General features: G+C 45.1%; 1 protein-coding gene across 3 annotated transcripts in view; it reads left to right on the top strand.

Moving 5' to 3' along the window:
* Positions 1-19,093, top strand: part of srgap1a (SLIT-ROBO Rho GTPase activating protein 1a) — a 61,888-nt gene that overhangs the window by 32,258 nt on the left and 10,537 nt on the right. For 2 of the 3 annotated variants that reach the window (XM_037450686.2, XM_037450688.2), the window contains exons 4-17: positions 79-141; positions 2,575-2,754; positions 3,436-3,564; positions 4,438-4,659; positions 5,069-5,170; positions 9,054-9,251; positions 9,683-9,767; positions 11,054-11,081; positions 12,976-13,081; positions 14,950-15,010; positions 15,576-15,653; positions 15,797-15,931; positions 17,830-17,935; positions 18,123-18,347. In XM_037450686.2, coding sequence (XP_037306583.1) covers positions 79-141; positions 2,575-2,754; positions 3,436-3,564; positions 4,438-4,659; positions 5,069-5,170; positions 9,054-9,251; positions 9,683-9,767; positions 11,054-11,081; positions 12,976-13,081; positions 14,950-15,010; positions 15,576-15,653; positions 15,797-15,931; positions 17,830-17,935; positions 18,123-18,347 — 1,718 coding nt within the window. Of the gene's footprint in view, positions 1-78; positions 142-2,574; positions 2,755-3,435; positions 3,565-4,437; positions 4,660-5,068; positions 5,171-9,053; positions 9,252-9,682; positions 9,768-11,053; positions 11,082-12,975; positions 13,082-13,734; positions 13,769-14,949; positions 15,011-15,575; positions 15,654-15,796; positions 15,932-17,829; positions 17,936-18,122; positions 18,348-19,093 lie in introns of all 3 variants that reach the window. The other variant, XM_037450687.2, reaches the window with a different exon arrangement.

Here is a 19,093-nt window from a genome sequence, read left to right as displayed (position 1 = left end):
TTATGGTGTTGAGGAAACTCTTTTGAATTTCATTCTTTAATTTTTACTGATTTGTTGTCTCATTGTTTGTTCTTTCAGAGCAAGGAAATAGCCTTTCAGCTCCAGGAAGACTTGATGAAGGTCCTTAATGAGCTGTACACAGTAAGTAATAATGACGGCCCTTTTTCTTTCACTAATGCACGTATGTTATATGTGGGTGAGATTGGTTTACCTCAGTGAGCTGCTTAACTTTGTAAGTAAACATCTACTACAGCTTGGAGTCTTAAACCTCTGAGCTCAAAGGTGTCGAAAGGATCAAGTACTGAACTTTGAAGCAAACAGCCAACTACCAAAGTGATTGCTCACACCGTAGAGAAAGTCTATTTACTCTTTTATTGCATTAATAAAGTAAACCGGAAATTTAAACTATTCGCGTAACTCAAAAGAAATTCATGCAAAGCCACACAAAGCAGTTGGATACCAACTTGTATATAAAATGTAGATCTTGTTGTTTGTTGCCTTTTATTTAAAAGTGTACAGCGTTGGAATGGAATCAGCCATGTGTCGATTACATGGTGTGCACCTAGGAGCACTGGCTGGCCCGAGGCACCTAATAGAGCTTCCAGAATCACACAATGTTAAGCTTAGCAGTGGCTGCCCGACTTTTGAATCCTTAGGATGAATTATTTTGCGCGGGGGGGGCTGGTAAAATTTTTAACAGACCATCAAAAGAGCTGCACTGCTGCGGTCTCGTTGCTCTCAAGGCCATTTCCTCCCCTGTGTTCAATGCCTTTGCTGTAAGTAGTGCAGTCCATGTAACACTCTAAACTAGGGAAATGCAATATGCAGTTAGCATAGGCGGGTATTAAGATATTGAGTGAAACGCAGCGCGGTTCGCTCATTCGCCCTCCAGTTACTCACAATAGAGTATTAAGAGAAGTTACACTTTCAGTCGATAGTCGTGCTGCTCCGACACAGCAAACGTGTTACTCTGAGCTCAATGCACGTTACTCACACCACATTGACCTGGTTTAGCCCTTGTGGGACGACACATGTGTGAAAACACATGCACACATAGACGCACACAATCAGAGTAGGTATTGCATCAGACAGCCGCAGTCCCAAAGTCGACCTCTGCCAGTGAAATAACAGGTCTGCTCCGGTTCTAAATGTGTCCCTCTAAAAGAAACACCAAAGTAAACACTGCAACGGCAGACTCCAGAGCAGTAAGTGAGGCGTATAGGCCCCAAGTCAGTCACCCATCTCTGAACTGGTTCCAGTTGGGCCAAACCCCACCCAAGGCAAAGGGCTCCAGACAGGCCTGGCTTTGCTTCGTTGTTCCACTCGTACAGAAATAACTGGGAACGATGTTTAGATTCTGGGATGTGTTGAGCTTGAGGTCTTGTGCAGACAAGGCACTGTATATATCGGGTTTTGAGCTGTAATCTATTGGTTAGTTTAATTCCAGGTTAAACCCACATGCCGTATATTGACGCCTTTTCCTGTGAGTTTGAATGTATTTTATGCGTTTTTGTTTTCAACTCATTGCTCTGCCAGCTTTTTGTGTGTCTTTGCAAGTTGGCTTGTTCTTTCCAGTTGGTACTTTGCAAGGTGGCATCTCTGAAACATTTAAAAGTTTCTTCTTCCTTCTAATAATGCAAGTTTTATTCTTACACCAAAATTTAATTTGGAAAAATAATGTGCATTGTGTCAGGCGATAATCCTTTCTACCAGTAAAGTTGCGTTACATAAAATCTACACAAGCTAATTGTTTGAATGCAATTTCTCCCACAGCTAATGGTTCATCTGCACAGCCCTCACATCTGTTAATGAGACTTTTACACGGAGCTCTCTTGAAGAAGTCATTGTTTGTGTTTGGTCGTCTACCCGCTATTTAACGATTGAGTCACCCTCCCCCAATGGTTCCATGTTGTGTATGAGTAACGCTGTCTCCGGAGGTGATGACTCAAACTGGAGGAAATAGTTCTAATCAGCCGCTCACCATGGAGGTGAAGCGTTTCACTTGTGCTGAATAGCTACGGTGTGATGATACGAGAGGCGGAAGGGTTTTCGACTATTTTCCATTATGGCCTTCACTTAAAGATTAGTTTCTATTTAAGTTGTATAAGAAGCATGTGATGCTGCATTCGGACCAGAAATGAATGCTGGTGGCTAGAACCAGCAGGGTGCCACATGGGACAGAAATCTTGAGCCCGTCGATAAGCTAATCGACTCGACTTTGCTTGCATCGACCGCAACAACGAGAGCAGAATCGTCACTCAGAGAAGTCGACCGCTCTCTTAATATCCTCTTGTGAATACCACAGGAAGAACACAAATATTTTTCTTGTTTTTCTTTTCCAAGACCAGATCAATGACATTGTTTTTAGCTGCGGTGGTTGTGGTCGTAAGAGCATCACATGAAGAGGCTGCAGAGAATTGGGCTATGCTTTGTGGTTACGGGAAAGGCGGTTTGTGACGAATGAGCAGGTCAAAGGATGGAAGCCTTAAGTTGTGGGTTTTTAAAGATTGGTCTATACTAAAGGTAAAGGATTAGTCTGACCTTTTGAACCTAACTGGAACTGTTTGTTTTCAGGTGATGAAGACTTACCACATGTACCATTCAGAGAGCATCAGCGCCGAGAGCAAGCTGAAAGAGGCTGAGAAGCAGGAGGAGAAGCAGATCGGCAGGGGAGAGCAGGTCTTCAGCATCCGAATGGAAGACAAATACCAGAGGCGCAGCTCTGTGAAAAAGATCGAGAAGATGAAAGAGAAGGTACACCCTTAATTTAGAATCCGGGTTTAGACTATTGCTTTGAAATTTAGTTAATTTATTTACTTTGTCATTTTGTTGTGTTCAAGACCACCAAATGAAAATGAAAAAATACCCTCCACGTCTCGCTCACAGATGTCCTGCTGACCCGAGTACAGCGAAACACACTGAAGGCTTTGTCACAGCCAAAGAGCAGGCTTTGTTTTCTCACAACAGGCCTGCTCTCTGTTGAAACCCGCTGACGAATGATTCAATGGATTTTTGAACGCGACCCTTCCTGGAATGACTTTTGGGAAGTGTTAAAAATATGAACGATTGGTCGGTGCGTCAGAGTCGGCGCCCATCGGTCAACGCATGGTCACTATGTGGCAGCCTTGTGTTTGGCTGGTAGTGAGGAAGTGCAGCATAAAGTTGACGGCTCAGACTGATGGATCCGTTTGAACTGAAGGACGCAGGATGTTTTTTGTTTTAGCCTCATATTTTTTTCCTGCCTCTTCAGTTTTCTTTTTTTTTATTGCTATTTTTAAAGATTATGTAACTAACTTCTTCTCCATTCTCCACCTGTCTCAGCCCCGAGATGCATACAGAGACGTGCACAAAAACCAAAGGCAATTCTCCACTCATTAAATGAATCCTCACTTTGTTATTGTTTTCTCATTCTACACTTCTTGATTCTCTCATCAGCGGCAAGCCAAGTACTCCGAGAACAAGCTGAAGTCGATCAAAGCGCGGAACGAGTACTTGCTGACGCTGGAGGCGTCAAACTCCTCAGTTTTCAAATACTACATCCACGACTTGTCGGACCTGATCGATGTAAGTATGACCTCATGCTTGTGTCTGCCCTGCTGTGGAGGCATCCTCGCATAAACAGCACACTAGATTTTTTTTTTATGTTTCTCTGTGCTCCTCGTAGTGGAGACCCATTGTTTCTCAGACTTAGAATTTATTTAAATCCACTGGTGACTTGAGCTGCTGGGCCTAGTTTATTTAAAAAAAGTTCTCAGGACAGACATTACAGTGCAGCACTAAATTAAAGCAGCCTATCCACTTTTGTGATAACCGAAAACCTCTTCTACTTCTCCATGTTGTTTTTTGGAAATTCTGCATATTTTATTTAGTTCCTCTACCAACATGAGCTTTTTTTGTTGCCGTGGCTCATCCCTGCGTTGACTACAGCATGTCTGCCTCTCTGCTCTGCTTTTCAAGCTGCTTGCTCTGCTGCACCATTAGGGTTTTATATTCCAGACAGGACTGAAGTTAGAAGAGACGTGCGGCCTCTACGCTACATGCTGTGCAATGAAATTACCTCTCCCAGCTTTGCTCGCAAGCGTGCGTGTTGCTACTGTGCTCATGATCATCCTTAAACCGCATCAGAAAGCACATTACATAACCCGGACAGAAGAACTGAAACAATTAGTCATTTTAATGATACATTTCCAGAAGTATCAGATTCCCATGTGAATTTGACATTTTTTGTCCTTTGTAACTCTATAAATCTAATTTTGGGGTTTTGGACAGTTGATCAGCAAAACAAGTTGTTTGAAGAGATCAACTTGGACTCCTTTGAATTCATAGAATGTATCATTTATTGAGAAAATAATCATCAGGTTATGAATTGATAACCATGGTTTGTGTGCCATGTGACCTGCAGGATCACCTTGACCCTCTTTTTTTCCTCTCTCCCAGTGCTGTGATTTGGGGTACCATGCCAGTCTGAACCGGGCCCTGCGCACGTACCTGTCGGCCGAATACAACCTGGAGACTTCACGCCACGAGGGTCTCGACATCATAGAGAACGCCGTGGACAGTCTGGACCCGCGGAGTGACCGCCAGAGGTTCATGGAGATGTTCCCGACGGCCTTCTGCCCACCGGCAAAATTTGAGTTCCAGTCTCATATGGGAGACGAGGTACGTGGTAGTTGAGAACACATGGAGCAGGGATGATGAACTAAGCTAAAGAACCGTGCTCGGATAGAAAGGACCTTGAGCCATACTGGGATGTCAAAACATGCTGTTTCAAACTGAATAACATGGAAGAGAGACAAATCATCTGTTAATTCTGCAGTCATGTAGCTCGGCATGTGTTAAGAGTTTTCCCGTTTAGCCAGCACCACAATCGCTGATACAATGTCTGATAACTCGTTGTTGTTTTGTGTCTGCATTCAGTTTATTCAGTTGGCAAGCGTCACCATGGTTTGCTCTGCCTTTGAAGATGAGGCCCGTGACTTGTTTAAACCTGAGGTCACGGGGCCTGATGTTCCGTCAGAGGGCCCCCGATTACTGACTTACTGTTTTTTTTTTTTTTTTTTTTTTCCAGGTGTGTCAGATCTCAGTGCAGCCAGCGATGAATGGAGAGCTCATCCTGAGGTTCCAGCAGCTTCAGTCTCGCCTGGCTACTCTCAAGATCGAGAACGAGGAGGTAAAGACGAGCTGATCAATTGAACTTGTTACAGTTTAGATGCAATTTCCAATATTCACTTCTTTGACAGTCTGACTCACCCAGTCAGATTTTCTTTCATTACATACACGTCATTTAGCTGATGCTTTTTTCCAAAGCGACTTACAATAAGTGCATTTCCACGAGATACAAACTTTCATTTTAAGAACTATATTTGTCTTTATTCTTTACATCCTTCTTAATGTTGCTTTTGACTGTAACCAAATTTCAAGCTTTGTGTTCACTTATGTTGAGAAACCTCCACACCAATGACACTTTGGCCCGCGCCACTAAGTGTGGGGCATAAAACAATCTTGACTCGCGTGTGTAAATTTGATTGACCAAAAAATCTTAGCTATAAGAGACTGATTGGCTGGTCAGCGGTTATGACCGATTAGCTGTTAAACGATGGTTTTGATTGATTGGTGCATCTTGATGACACAGGTATTTGTGGCTTGTGGGATTCAGACATGTCAAAACTATTCTCTGCCGCTCCGGCATTGTTTACTGAAAAGGATGTAGGAGTTTTGTCACGCTGCTATTTGTTGGTGACAAGATGCTGACAGCTGCAGAGCTTTACAGCTCTAAAAAGTAAAAGTTTACTTCAGCCTGAAGTCATGCAAGGTGAGAAAGAGGAACAGCTGCTACTGATGTCTGAAGAATCAAAGTTTTCTTTTGCATATACCCACACACACACACACACACTTTATTTCACTCTCTCATGCCCTGCAGGTAGCCATCAAACCTCTGAAGCCTCCATTTCAGTTCCCATCGGTAGAATTCACTCTCGCTTTTATTTGCACAAATCTGTCCTGTGCTGCTCTGAGGCTTCCCTGCACATTGTTTTGATCTGTCTGCTGCATGCGTGAGTATAACTACATCATTGTTAGTTTGTTATACATATTTAAAGCTGTTAGGGCAGACTATCATGGCTGCTATAGGGCTGGTTAAAAGGAACAATCAAAAGGTGATTGTATATCTTCTTCATCATCCTTTCATCATGATTATTATTTGCAATATGTCCCGCCCTAATGCCACAGTTTATTAATGTAAATTCACGTCCGTTGGGAGGACGTTTCATGTGTGAATATATTCAACTTTATTTCCGGACTCCAAAAGCTTCATACAACAAAACTAAATAAAAGACAAGACCTACAGACATTTGTTTCTAATGTTTCTAACAAGAAAACCTCCAAACCCCATCCTCCCCGGCTCCCTTCCTCTGAATCAGCGCGCACTGTGTCTTTTACTAAAAAGACCAACAGGAGCATGTCACTCAACTTCCTCTGCAACTCCTGTTATTTCAGATCCCTTTTGATCACGTTTGAATTTGACTGCTAACACAACAGATGGAATGAATGATGGGGGACAGGATACTTGTTATAAGTGGGCACGGTGCTTGTTACTAGAGCTCCCCTGCTGTTGGGCTTGTGTGTGTCTCTCTGTGTGTGTGTGTTTGGTTACTCACTCAGTGCCCTTGTCCGCCTGCCTCACTGAAGCGGATGTCCTGGTGGGTCAGAATTGGAGGGCGCCGCCGCCTTTGGTTAGCGTCACCAGATGGCTTCTCTTTCCCGGGCACAGCGTGCCAGATACATCCTTGAAAGATGAACTTTCAAAGCGCTGTGAAGAGCCACAAGCGCGACTGTCAAATGTACAAGAGAGAAGAAAAAAAAGGTCTGTCTTTTTCCGGACAGGAAAAGGCTGCAGGGCAGCGCTTGATAGACGTGCAGCTGTTTCCTCAAACCTCTTTGAGTCCCGTGAAAGAAAACATTGCTGAATTATTCACCCCGCATCAGTGGTGGGTGGGGGGGGCTGTGCTGTGCTTCCCGCCCCTGCTAACGGGTTGGGGTTTAACAAAGCCCTGCTGGGCGCCTCTCCGCGGAAAATTAAATTTTTTTTTTTTTTTTTAATTTTTTCATTAGAAATGAGTCTGCGGACTGCGTTCATTTCAGCTCGTCAGTGGTTTATCGCGTTTAATAATGTCATTTATTAAAAAACAGAGCTTACAGATCTAATCTTCTTCTCGTTTCCATTTTGTTAAAGTCGGGCAATCTTTTTGCCATCTCCTTATGCAGGGCCTGTGTGTGTGTGTGCGCGCATGTGTACGTGTGTGTGTGATCAACAGATCAGGAAGCTATCTGCCCTTATGAGCTGTGCCCTTATGGATGTTGCAATAACTACATTGATATAAAGTGCGGTGAATGGAATGATGTATTATATGATATGAAGTTGTTTTCAGCCCAGCAGTTGGCCGATACTTGGCCTTGGAGTGCGCTGTCTGCGTCGGAGTGCAGGGAAAACGTGACTCATGGTTCTTTATTGAGAATAAACCAACTTCATCCGATCTCAGGGACTTTGTGCAGGTCTCTTGAGCAGCCTTGGGGGGGGGGGGGGGGCGATGGGCAGAGTCTCTCTAAGAGCTCCGTTGTAATTGAGCCCAGCGGTGATCACTGGTAACTATTTGTCTGCTGAATAATGGATCATTTCAACAGCTATTTCACTGGGAGCGATCCTCTCGCATGCACGGGTCCTCGTGATGACAGCTGGGCCTCTCGCCTCCGCGGGGGCTAAGCGCGAAGAGGCTGCCAGGGACACCACAGAGAGCCCCAACACACACGGAGCGTCTTGTTGGCACCTGGGCATTAGTGTGGTTTCCTCCGTCTATTAAGGGCCGCAGGTTGTCTTGAATGATTTATCTGCAGACCATCGCTATATTGATCACCAATTTTAACTCCTAGCTGTTGTCACAATACAGGCGGATGGTTTTGAATCACAGAATCCCCCGTTTCCTTTTCCACCCTGTCATTAGCCGTGTTTAAACCTGCCATGTGTTTTTTGCTTCACGTGTGGATGGCATTCTTCCTACAGCCATGTTGCGAGTGCGAGCATGTGCATCAGCACTGTAATCAATCAGTGTAACGCATGAAGGAGGGGGAAGTCCACCTCGCCACTGTTTTGTATAATAGCGACACAGGGAATTCGCCATGTTCTTTCATTAGCACTAAGGTGAGACTTGCATAAGACGTGGGGGCACTACCTCTGAATGGGGATCATTAATAATAATTGGGAGGACTGAGGTGAACACAGAGTTGAGCTGCCACAATTGCAGCACCTCTATCCAACCCAGAGTGTCTGTTTAATGGAGAAAGGCTTTTGTGGATTTATTTGGAGATGGTTGAGTTTTCTACATCAGCACGACCTCTTTCCCTCTGCAGCTTTTCCACATCAGTGATTCCTGCTCACATGCTCGAGTCTCTAGACTCTTCTCACTCTCTGCTTGCATCCTTTTAACGTTTTCAATCTTTATCTTTGTCTCTTCCTACGTCTTTGTTCTGCAATTGTTCAAATCCCAAATGGCCCATATTGATATTAGTTTGCTAAACACAAGACTTAACTGGGTCAATGAGTTAATTATACGTGAGGCAGAATGGTAGCTGTGTTGACCCCGTACAGGCCGATGTTTTGTGAAATGTGAATGTCAAATGTTTCAAATGTCTATCAATAACGTTTTAGCTCGTAAGTGTAATTCGAATAAATCAAGGACGTTTTTTTTCGATGGGACCTTTTTTTTTTTTATAGATCCCAATCGTGTCATTGAGTGTTAGGACCAGTCACAGGAAGCTGATCACCTCACGGCCCTCTGAGTTCATGCGTATAGAGCGCGCGGCCTGCGAGGCATGTTCAGGTGCCTGCAGAGCTTCAGAAACTCTTTTTCAGAGTGTCATGGAATAGCGTGAGAGCTTTTCAGGAGTGACATCAACATGCTGGGGGGGATAACATTGTGACACAGAAAAGATGACAAAAAGTGTTAAGCTGCATCGATTTTGCAGTCCTCCTTCTACCGCCTCTCCCTTTGCGTCACCAGATCAAGAAGACGTCGGAGGCCACGCTGACCACGATCCAGGACATCGTCACCATTGAGGACTACGACGTGTCCGAGTGTTTCCACCACAGCCGATCAACAGAGTCCGTCAAGTCCACGGTGTCAGAGACGTACCTCAGCAAGCCCAGCATCGCCAAGAGGAGGGCCAACCAGCAGGAGACCGAGCAGTTCTACTTCATGGTGAATCGAGATGTTGTGCAAGCGGAGTGGAGGCTTTCTATACGTAAACGTTTTAAAAGAAGAGGAAATCTGTTTCTCTTGTCTCATTATATACTTAAATTAGTTTTGCACAACTTGTCACCAATATACAGAGAAATGGATTTTAAGATTTTAGTTGGACTGAGAAGCTAAATCTTTGCATGTAAATTCTGTTGGACTCAAAAGTCTGAATAATGCAACAAGCCCCTTTTTGATATATTTGATCAGCTGGCAGAGGCGAAGGTTAACTGCAATCGTGTTCTAGTCTGAAGATGGACATGCTCTGATAAAAGCTTTGACAAGACTCTCGGTGTCCTTTGCCCTTGGCTTTCTTATCCCAGATTGCTGTCTTAAGAGCGAGTGCTCTGGCTGGCACTCAGGGCCGCTGTGTAATTACTCTCAATTCTCCACAGAAATTTCGGGAGTTTCTGGAGGGCAGCAATCTCATCTCCAAACTGCAGGCCAAACACGACTTGCTGAAGAGGACACTTGGTGAAGGTACAGTCACGCCCCATCTACTTCGATAGCACCACTGTTCCTCTCAATGTCAAATCCACTTTCCTCCAGTTTGTTTGTCGCCTTCCTCCAGCTAAAGTATATTAGCCTTAGAGTCCGAACAGCCAACAGAACATTTAAAAATGTATATATTTTCAATGTTTTTTCAGTGGCAAATGTTGCGTTAATTGCCTGCTTTTTACAATACTCAAAAATCCTCAATAATGATCTGGGTTTTAAACCAGGCAAGGAAAGTCGGGCTCATCAACCGAGCCCGAGTCCCCCCCCCCGACTGACTCTTTGTTCCATTTACATACACTTTCACTCGTCACTTTCTGTTAGCTGGTGTGCTTTATCTTTATTTCTTAACTTACTAACCCATACCATATATTTTATTATATTTTTTATCTTATTCCTGCACTACGTTGTCTGCTGTCATGCACCAACCGCCAAGTCAAATTCCATGTATGTCTGACATACTATGGCAATAAACGATTCCCGATTCCTGGAAGGCTGAGGGAGATTTTTAACTTGCACTATTCATCTTAGTGATATATTTGGTCCCCACTTAGTGGGCCGCCATGCATTAGATGGGCGGTGGTCATTAACGGTGTTTCCTCGTACCACATCGGAGCGATCTCCCCAAGCTAATCGTCAGTCGTCCCAGTGTCAGTCAGTCATTGTTCCAACCAGCATTCCTGGTGGTCTCACTTAATGACAAATGTAGCCGTGTGCTAACGAGGAAGAGGAAAGCCTCCTGCTTCTCCCACACGCTCCTTTATCATGGTTGTCAATGAGCTGAACTACAGCATGACTCACTCAGACACAGACAGGTCAGATCCTGTTCAAGGGAACAGATGGCCACACAAACGTTCTCTCCAAAAAACATTTAGAAGCCATTATGTGCTTAATCTTACTCTGCCGCTCTCTGTGTGTGTTTCCATAGTGATCGGTAGAGCTTTGTAACTGTGTTTGTTTCGTATTGTCATTTTGATGTGACCAAAGTGTTGCCTATTTAAGTCCACTTGAAAGCTGTTTTGTGTGTGTGTGTGTGTGTGTGTGTGTGTGTGTGTGTGTGTGTGTGTGTGTGTGTGTGTGTGTGTGTGTGTGTGTGTGTGTGTGTGTGTGTTGCTGAAGAGGCCAGTGGTTGTGCACAGATGGCAGGCGTCAAATGCTCCACTAGCCGTTCTCAGAATGCACCGTGGGGACCTTAAGAGCAGGTTCTGGCATGTCCACACATCTAACTTCCCCTCACTTCTCTCTCTCTCTCTCTCTCTCTTCACCCGCAGGCCACAGAGCGGACTACATGACCACAAGGTAAAGCACGCACACACACACACACTTCAGGACGGGGGCATATCCGAGACGCGTATATCCAGCGTTGTGTTGCAGCGAGGCCAGGACAGTTTTCCCCCTGACATTTTAATGTCGTGTCATCTGTCGACAGATGAGCTGGTATAGAAAACCTAGAGAGCACCGAGCAGATGTGCCAGTCTCTGTGTTGTTTTTTAGCCCAACGTGGTATGATGCCACAGGGTTACCTTACTTATCAGCCATGGCATTGGATAGTCAGAAAGCAACTACTTTGATAATAGCTTATTGTTTGGCACAAAATCATTACCCTCGGCTTCTCCATATGAAGTTTTCTTGTATTTCTTTCTTTTGTATTGTACAGAATGTCTTTTGTGGCTTTGACTCTTGGTCAGACAAAACCAGACATTTGTTACGTGAGCAGAATCTCTGAATGCTGCTTTCTGATATTTTATAGAAAAAACACATCGCTCTCAGCGGTTCTATTTCACTGCCTTGTGATGTTGTGAGAAAGAATAGATAGGATTTTAAAGAAAAAGTTAATTCATGGGTTTTAGTGGTTAGCTGAACTTCACTTCTACACTCACCGGCCACTTTATTAGGTACCCCATGCTAGTAACGGGTTGGACCCCCTTTTTCCTTCAGAACTGCCTCAATTCTTCGTGGCATAGATTCAACAAGGTGCTGGAAGCATTCCTCAGGGAGTTTGGTCCATATTGACATGATGGCATCACACAGTTGCCGCAGATTTGTCGGCTGCACATCCATGATGCGAATCTCCCGTTCCACCACATCCCAAAGATGCTCTATTGGATTGAGATCTGGTGATTGTGGAGGCCATTTGAGTACAGCGAACTCATTGTCATGTTCAAGAAACCAGTCTGAGATGATTCCAGCTTTATGACATGGCGCATTATCCTGCTGAAAGTAGCCATCAGAAGTTGGGTACATTGTGGTCATAAAGGGATGGACATGGTCAGCAACAATACTCAGGTAGGCTGTGGCGTTGCAACGATGCTCAATTGGTACCAAGGGGCCCAAAGAGTGCCAAGAAAATATTCCCCACACCATGACACCACCACCACCAGCCTGAACCGTTGATACAAGGCAGGATGGATCCATGCTTTCATGTTGTAGACGCCAAATTCTGACCCTACCATCCGAATGTCGCAGCAGAAATCGAGACTCAACAGACCAGGCAACGTTTTTCCAATGTTCTATTGTCCAATTTCGATGAGCTTGTGCAAATTGTAGCCTCAGTTTCCTGTTCTTAGCTGAAAGGAGTGGCACCCGGTGTGGTCTTCTGCTGCTGTAGCCCATCTGCCTCAAAGTTCGACGTACTGTGCGTTCAGAGATGCTCTTATGCCCACCTTGGTTGTAACGGGTGGTTATTTGAGTCACTGTTGCCCTTCTATCAGCTCGAACCAGTCTGGCCATTCTCCTCTGACCTCTGGCATCAACAAGGCATTTCCGCCCACAGAACTTCCGCTCACTGGATGTTTTTTCTTTTTCGGACCATTCTCTGTAAACCCTAGAGATGGTTGTGCGTGAAAATCCCAGTAGATTAGCAGTTTCTGAAATACTCAGACCAGCCCTTCTAGCACCAACAATCATGCCACGTTCAAAGTCACTCAAATCACCTTTCTTCCCCATACTGATGCTCGGTTTGAACTGCAGGAGATTGTCTTGACAATGTCTACATGCCTAAATGCACTGAGTTGCCGCCATGTGATTGGCTGCTTAGAAATTAAGTGCTAATGAGCAGTTGGACAGGTGTACCTAATAAAGTGGCCGGTGAGTGTAGTTTTTGAAGGACATAGAGGTTACGTGAGGATCTGTAAACCACTGTGAAAAGAGCACTGCATTGTTTACTTATTCTAATGCATTCTTTGTATTCTAGACATCCCAGTGGGCCATTCAAAACCCACACCGGCACCCGGCGGGCTAGACCCCGCTCAGTTTTTAATGTTAGGTTGTTTAATGGCAATTTGGAGTCATTTATCAAGGTACTCATTACCAGTCTGCCCGCCTGACATTGCTCCTCCTCCTATCTATTCCTGTCTTGCTCTAGCTTTCTGGTCATTTTGGTGGGTTCCCCCAAAGCACTTGAGCTTTGTTTTACCGACAAACTAACAAAAACGCAAAAAACAACAACGTAGTTGTTTGAATTGTGGAAACCTTCCTCGTGAGTCTACGCGCTCAGTGGTCGTCTGGGTCTTCGATGCGAGGGGTGGGGGTCACCGATGCGGTGGGGGCCGAAGGAGGAGAGGAATGGCCGTTGGAAGGAGACATTTTTTGGTCTCGGTCAGCTCCCCTGACTCCCTGCTGACCTGGCATCGGCCAGTTGCCCTGGCACAGAGCTGCTGGCCTCCCTCTCCGGAGCGAGAGGCCAGAGAATAGAGCGGGTTGAACGGCAGTCAGGGAGCACGAAGCCAGACTGAGACGGAGTGCTGCCACCTCCCCGCCGCCCCCTCCTCCTCCTCCTCCTCGCTGGTGGCCGTATCCGGTCCACTTGCCATTGTTTCCTGTTGGGTTGGATGCCAGCACAGGGTGGAATGAGGGCGCGCTCTGAGTAAAAGCTTCGGTGGGCAGCTGCTGTGGTCCTAATCTGGGTCTTGCTTTTCTCTTATTTCTGTTTCTCTGCAACAATTCTCTGTAGCCGGGGACGACGGAACTCACACGCTCGACATCAGGTAGACACCTTGAAGCATCTCGGGGTCCCTCGCTGCTTGCTTGTGTTAATATCTTTTATCTGTCCTGCCCTAACAACCTTCTAGTCTCTTGTTGTGTTTGCTATATTTTGCTTTTATTTTCTGTCTTAATTTCTTTTGAGCAGATTGAAGCAGACTGAATAGATGCTTTTCTTCGTTAACACGGATTCCTAAATGATATCTTCCGTTTCAATGCTTTTACCTGGCATGAACCACTTCCAAGCTGAACATGAATATTGAACTTGTGTGATATCAAACAGTCTTACATAGCAGTCTCCAAAAGAAAGTATTACATAACCCTGCTGCGCCAGTGCTCACTAGGGCTCTGATCCATAGTCGATTTTGGCATGATCACTGTGTTTGGACCGTGCATGTATACACCCGAGGGCTGTTAACAGATCCTCTGTATCAATAAAGGCATGTAGCCAGTCCCTGTCCAGCACTCAGCAGCTGGCAGCGAAGGCACAACAAGGTTCGAGTCCATCTCTTAAGTGCGTTAAAGGAATGCTTATTCTCCCAAGGAGAAGGTGCTGCTCCTCTCATCTCGCCATCCGCGCACACCGCTCCATACGTAGTGTGTGGCTCTTTAGATAAGCGCCTATCCTTCAAACACAGTGTGCACTTGATTGCTAGCATAACACCACTTATGTGTTGCAGCCAGCCAGTAATATTTGTACGTTTTCTGATATTTCATGACCATTATTGGAAACTGCATGGAAAAAATAAAAAAAAGTTTGCTGGTCGCCTCAGTCTGTCTCAAATATAACTGTCACTTCGTATGTAAACTCACCAACTTCACTTACACTGGGTATGTGAGTTTACACACGTTCAACATCATGTTTCTGTAAAAGCCCGACCGATATATCATCAAATGTACAGATAGAATAATGTAAACTGCCATAATGAATGAATTACGCACATTTGACGCAGATCACACTTTGTTTCAAGATTTTCTATTCAAAACAATTTAAATATCAACTACAATTACTGATCAAGTTTCAGCGTTCTCTCATAGTTAATACTAATTCTCATACCTACTAAATACTAAAGGTTTATTGTTGAGTTGTTACGTGACAGATTAGAAAGTATCAGTCGGGCTCTCGTCTTTTTATGCAAATGGTTAATGACACATGATCTGACATGTGTGTACTTTGCCTTCAAAGGACTCTGGACAAGCTATTCCCCGCGTGGTAGAAAGCTGTATTCGCTTCATAAATTTGTACGGTGAGTTGCTTGTTGTTGTCATCGTCGTCACTCCGGTTAAGAGATATGACTTTTTTTCATATTTGTGTGACTTTCACTGGATCGGTTTACAGCAGCGTAGCCGTTTTATCCCCAGATTCCCAAACCTACTGAGAGACAGACATGCAGCTTAGCCTGGCACGAGTCGGACTTAAAAGATTTGTTTTAAACCACATTGACAAAGACACTGTTTGAAATGCATGCAAACATTAGGAATTCAAGAAGGGGCCGTGGGAGTTGTCATGGTCGTTCAGCAGATTGTAAAAGAGATGAAAAGCAGACCAATCCTGGTTCCTCCTGACCCCTGACCTCGCTTTTTATTAACTCCAAATCCAAACCGAAGGACGCTTTAGTACAGCTTGATTGCGACCTCCCGGACTCATTAATTATCTTTAATTAGAAAATTGAGGGGGCTTAACGACCATGATGTTCCTTTATAGTCTAAAGTAGGTTTCATTTGCTCAGCTGGGGAGGTTTCTCTCTGCGGGTGTTCTGTGTCCGTCCTTTTACTTCCCCTTCACAGTCTGTCTTTTTCTTTTACTTGCAGGCCTCCAACATCAAGGAATATTTCGGGTATCTGGATCGCAGCTGGAGGTCAATGACATCAAGAACTCTTTCGAAAGAGGTACGTGTTGACTCATTGTTATGATGAGCGTATTTAGCTAGTCGGCTATTGGAGTTGTTATTCAGATTTATTTCACATTAAACCATGTGTACTTTTAATAATTAAGGAAATCCTGCTGACCTGCTTCCCTCGCTGTGTTTAAGGAAATGACCCCCTGACGGATGATGAGAACAATCATGACATCAACTCGGTGGCTGGCGTTCTCAAACTATACTTCCGTGGTCTGGAAAACCCTCTGTTCCCCAAAGAGAGGTTCAACGATCTGCTGTCCAGCATCAGTAAGAACGCGCACACACACATTATTGCTTAATAAAGGTAGTTTTATTGTGCATCTGTTTACTGTTATTCTTAATAACCTGTTTCTTAACATTCAAACTGCTAATTAATCTAACTTGGATGGATCTTCGCAGCATTTTTTTTTTTCCTGTGACTGCAAAATCACCACATGCATGTACACGTATGATTAGCTTCACTCGTTCCTCATCAAAACCCAGTAATCGGATGAAACCGTGGGACTACTCTGCAGTATTTGGTGCAGCAGATTCTACACTCAAGTCCTCTTTAGAATATTCACATTGTCGTTTAGCTGTGACTCGGCTCACCGGTCCATCTGCTCTTTGTGTGGCCTGTTCTGATCTTTTAAGACATTACATGGTGGACTTGAGGCTTGATGTTATAGTGCAATGGAACATGCACCGAGTCACATGGACACAACATGTGCTGCAATGTGTATTCATGCTCATGCAGACTTTTGCGCGCTCACTGCTTGGTGGCTCCTGGGTGTACTTCCACACATGGGTGCAGGATGAGTGATGGGGATTCCCTGTTTACATTGCACAGCTCAGCATGCCAGCCATTGCAGTGTGGGCTGAATGCCCAGCGGGCGCCATATTAAAAACCCTTTGCCCTTTCCTTTATGGAGCATCTCAGACCAGCTACAAGATCCCTTTTCTATTTAACGGCTTCTCGTTGACTGTGTACTTTTTACCGCCGCAGCAACTGATAACTGTCATTTGGGAACTTTCTGCGGGGATGTTTTTCCGTGGGCGTTTTTGCACGTGTTTGTTGGTGATGTATAAACTGTGGGAGCCCGGTCTTCCGAGAGGAGCCTGGGGCTTCAGGTGGGAATAAGAGTTCAGCCGAGACCCCAGGATTGCAGTGAAGTCAAACAGAAATTTTATTTATTATAACCTGAGGGGAAGAGGGGAGGGGGCATAAGCAAACTCAAAACGCCGGGTTCACCGGGATCGCCGGAGGCATCGGGCAGCTCAGCTGGACTCGTCCTGGAGTGAGAAGGGCAGAGGGATTAGTGTCGTTCCGCTTCTTTTCTTCTTCCCCCGCAGTGTCGTCTCACCCTCCCTTTTACAGGCTCTTGATTGAGGTTCTGATTCAGAACACCTGGGAGGTGCACTTAGGGCCACCTGCTGTAGTACCGCCCATCCACTACCACGCCTCTTGGTGGCCGTTGCCTGGCTACCCCAAGCCATGTGGGGCGCTGCTCGCCAGCTGGGCCATCACAAAACGCGCTTCGAAGTAGCTCCTCAAAAGTAGCTCTGGTAATCATGAAAAATGAAATAAATCAAAAGTATCCCAGAAGCCCAAATCCCAGATGGCTCAAAGTGGCTGGAGGGCGACGGAGCTATTTTTAGCAGTCAAGCACTGCCAAATAGAACAGGGCGCCTCAAGTGCCACAGCTGAGCAAATGAGATAGTGATGAAAGATCTCGGCAGTCTACTATGTCTGTAAAGGTTTGTTTTTTACAAAGAGGGACTCATTAGTTGGTAATATACTAATTTCTGCGATGCAGGAAAAAACGGTGAAGGAATAAGTGGTTTTAGAAAGATGATGTTTTCATTTACAGTAGGAAAAACTACTTTTCATCAGGTACTATTCAAAATAGCTGACTTCCTTCTCCGTTTCCTCTTCCACCGTGGTGTCAGCGGAGGGACGAGGTGAAGGTCACCATCACAGAGTTGATACATTTCTCATGGCCTCTAAAACACACACGTTGTTTGTCACTGCATTAGCAAAGTCTTCCAGAGACCTCCTGTGATCTTGATAAATATGGCTCCTGTTCTTCTATGTTGCGACTTGGTGTGATGATAATTAACTTGTGGACATCTTCCGGACGTCACCGTTTTTACACCCTTCCTTGTCTTTCTTTTTGCTGCACTAGGAATAGAAAACCTGTATGAGAGGGCGCTGTACATCCGTAAGATCCTTCTGACCGTTCCCAGATCCGTCCTCATCGTCATGCGCTACCTCTTCGCCTTCCTCAACCAGTAAGCTCATAGACCAGTGAATCCATCTGGTCTTTCACTCTCCCCACTTTATGAAATACCACTCTGGGCATTCACTTCTATCAGTCGTGATTTGATCTGAAATACAGTCAATGCAAAGTGCAATGTGCTCTTAACTTGCTCTCCTTCTCCTTCCCTACTCTCCTACTTCCTTCCCTCCTTTCTCCAGCTTGTCCCAGTACAGCGACGAGAACATGATGGACCCGTACAACCTGGCCATATGCTACGGCCCCACACTCATGCCCACACCGGACAGCCTGGACCAGGTCTCCTGCCAAGCCCACGTCAACGAGATTGTCAAGACCATCATCATCCACCATGAGACCATCTTTCCTGATGCCAAAGAACTGGAGGGGCCCATCTACGAGAAGTGCATGGCGGGCGGAGACTACTGGTGAGGAATGGGTCCTGTAGCTTGTGTTGTTGTTGTTGTTTTTTTTGCTATCCAAGTGTGACATCACTCTTCCCGTCGTGATTTAGTTGGGTGTTTGAGTCTCTCAAACGTCTTTATAGCGCATCAACATATACAATACATACACTGTCTAGCTGCCAGGCCACCGCATCGCATCGTTGTCTGAAGGTCAATTTGTGGGTAATCCAGGATTAAAAAGGGAGATGGAAGGAATTCTGATGAGATTTCTCCATGCAGCTGCACACATCTCTTAAACTTGGAGAGAAGCCGGTGGTTCTCTTATTCCATTTTTTTCCCCCGTACCCTTGATGGAACACAGGCGCACAGCCAAACCTCCTTCATTAGAGACTCACTCAGCATGCAGGTATGCGCCAGCTCCCAATGGTGCAGCTGTGTCACGAGTATGTCCGTGTAGTTGATATAAGTAATTACACATCAATTGCGCATCTGTGGTTTAGGGAAATGACAAGGTAGAGCATGTTTCATTGCAGACTTTGCTAGAAACTGAAACAATCCCTTTGATTTTCCTGGATCATGGCAGGAAGAGAAACAGAGGTCACAAGGGAGGGAGAGGGTAATTAGGTGATTTGCCGCACATGCTTGAGTCAACAGGCCCTTTGGCAGCTCCACATCTGTAAGCAGCGCTTAGAGCTTGATTCCTAATCTGTTTCCACGCTCTTATGCCCCAACATTGCCACCACCTGACTGGGATTTAACCCTGGCTAGAG

Source organism: Pungitius pungitius, chromosome 6 (assembly GCF_949316345.1).
Source record: "Pungitius pungitius chromosome 6, fPunPun2.1, whole genome shotgun sequence".
Classification (NCBI taxonomy): Eukaryota; Metazoa; Chordata; class Actinopteri; order Perciformes; family Gasterosteidae; genus Pungitius; species Pungitius pungitius.
The sequence above is the reverse complement of the archived record's forward strand: the minus strand, read 5'-3'. Positions and strand labels throughout refer to the sequence as shown.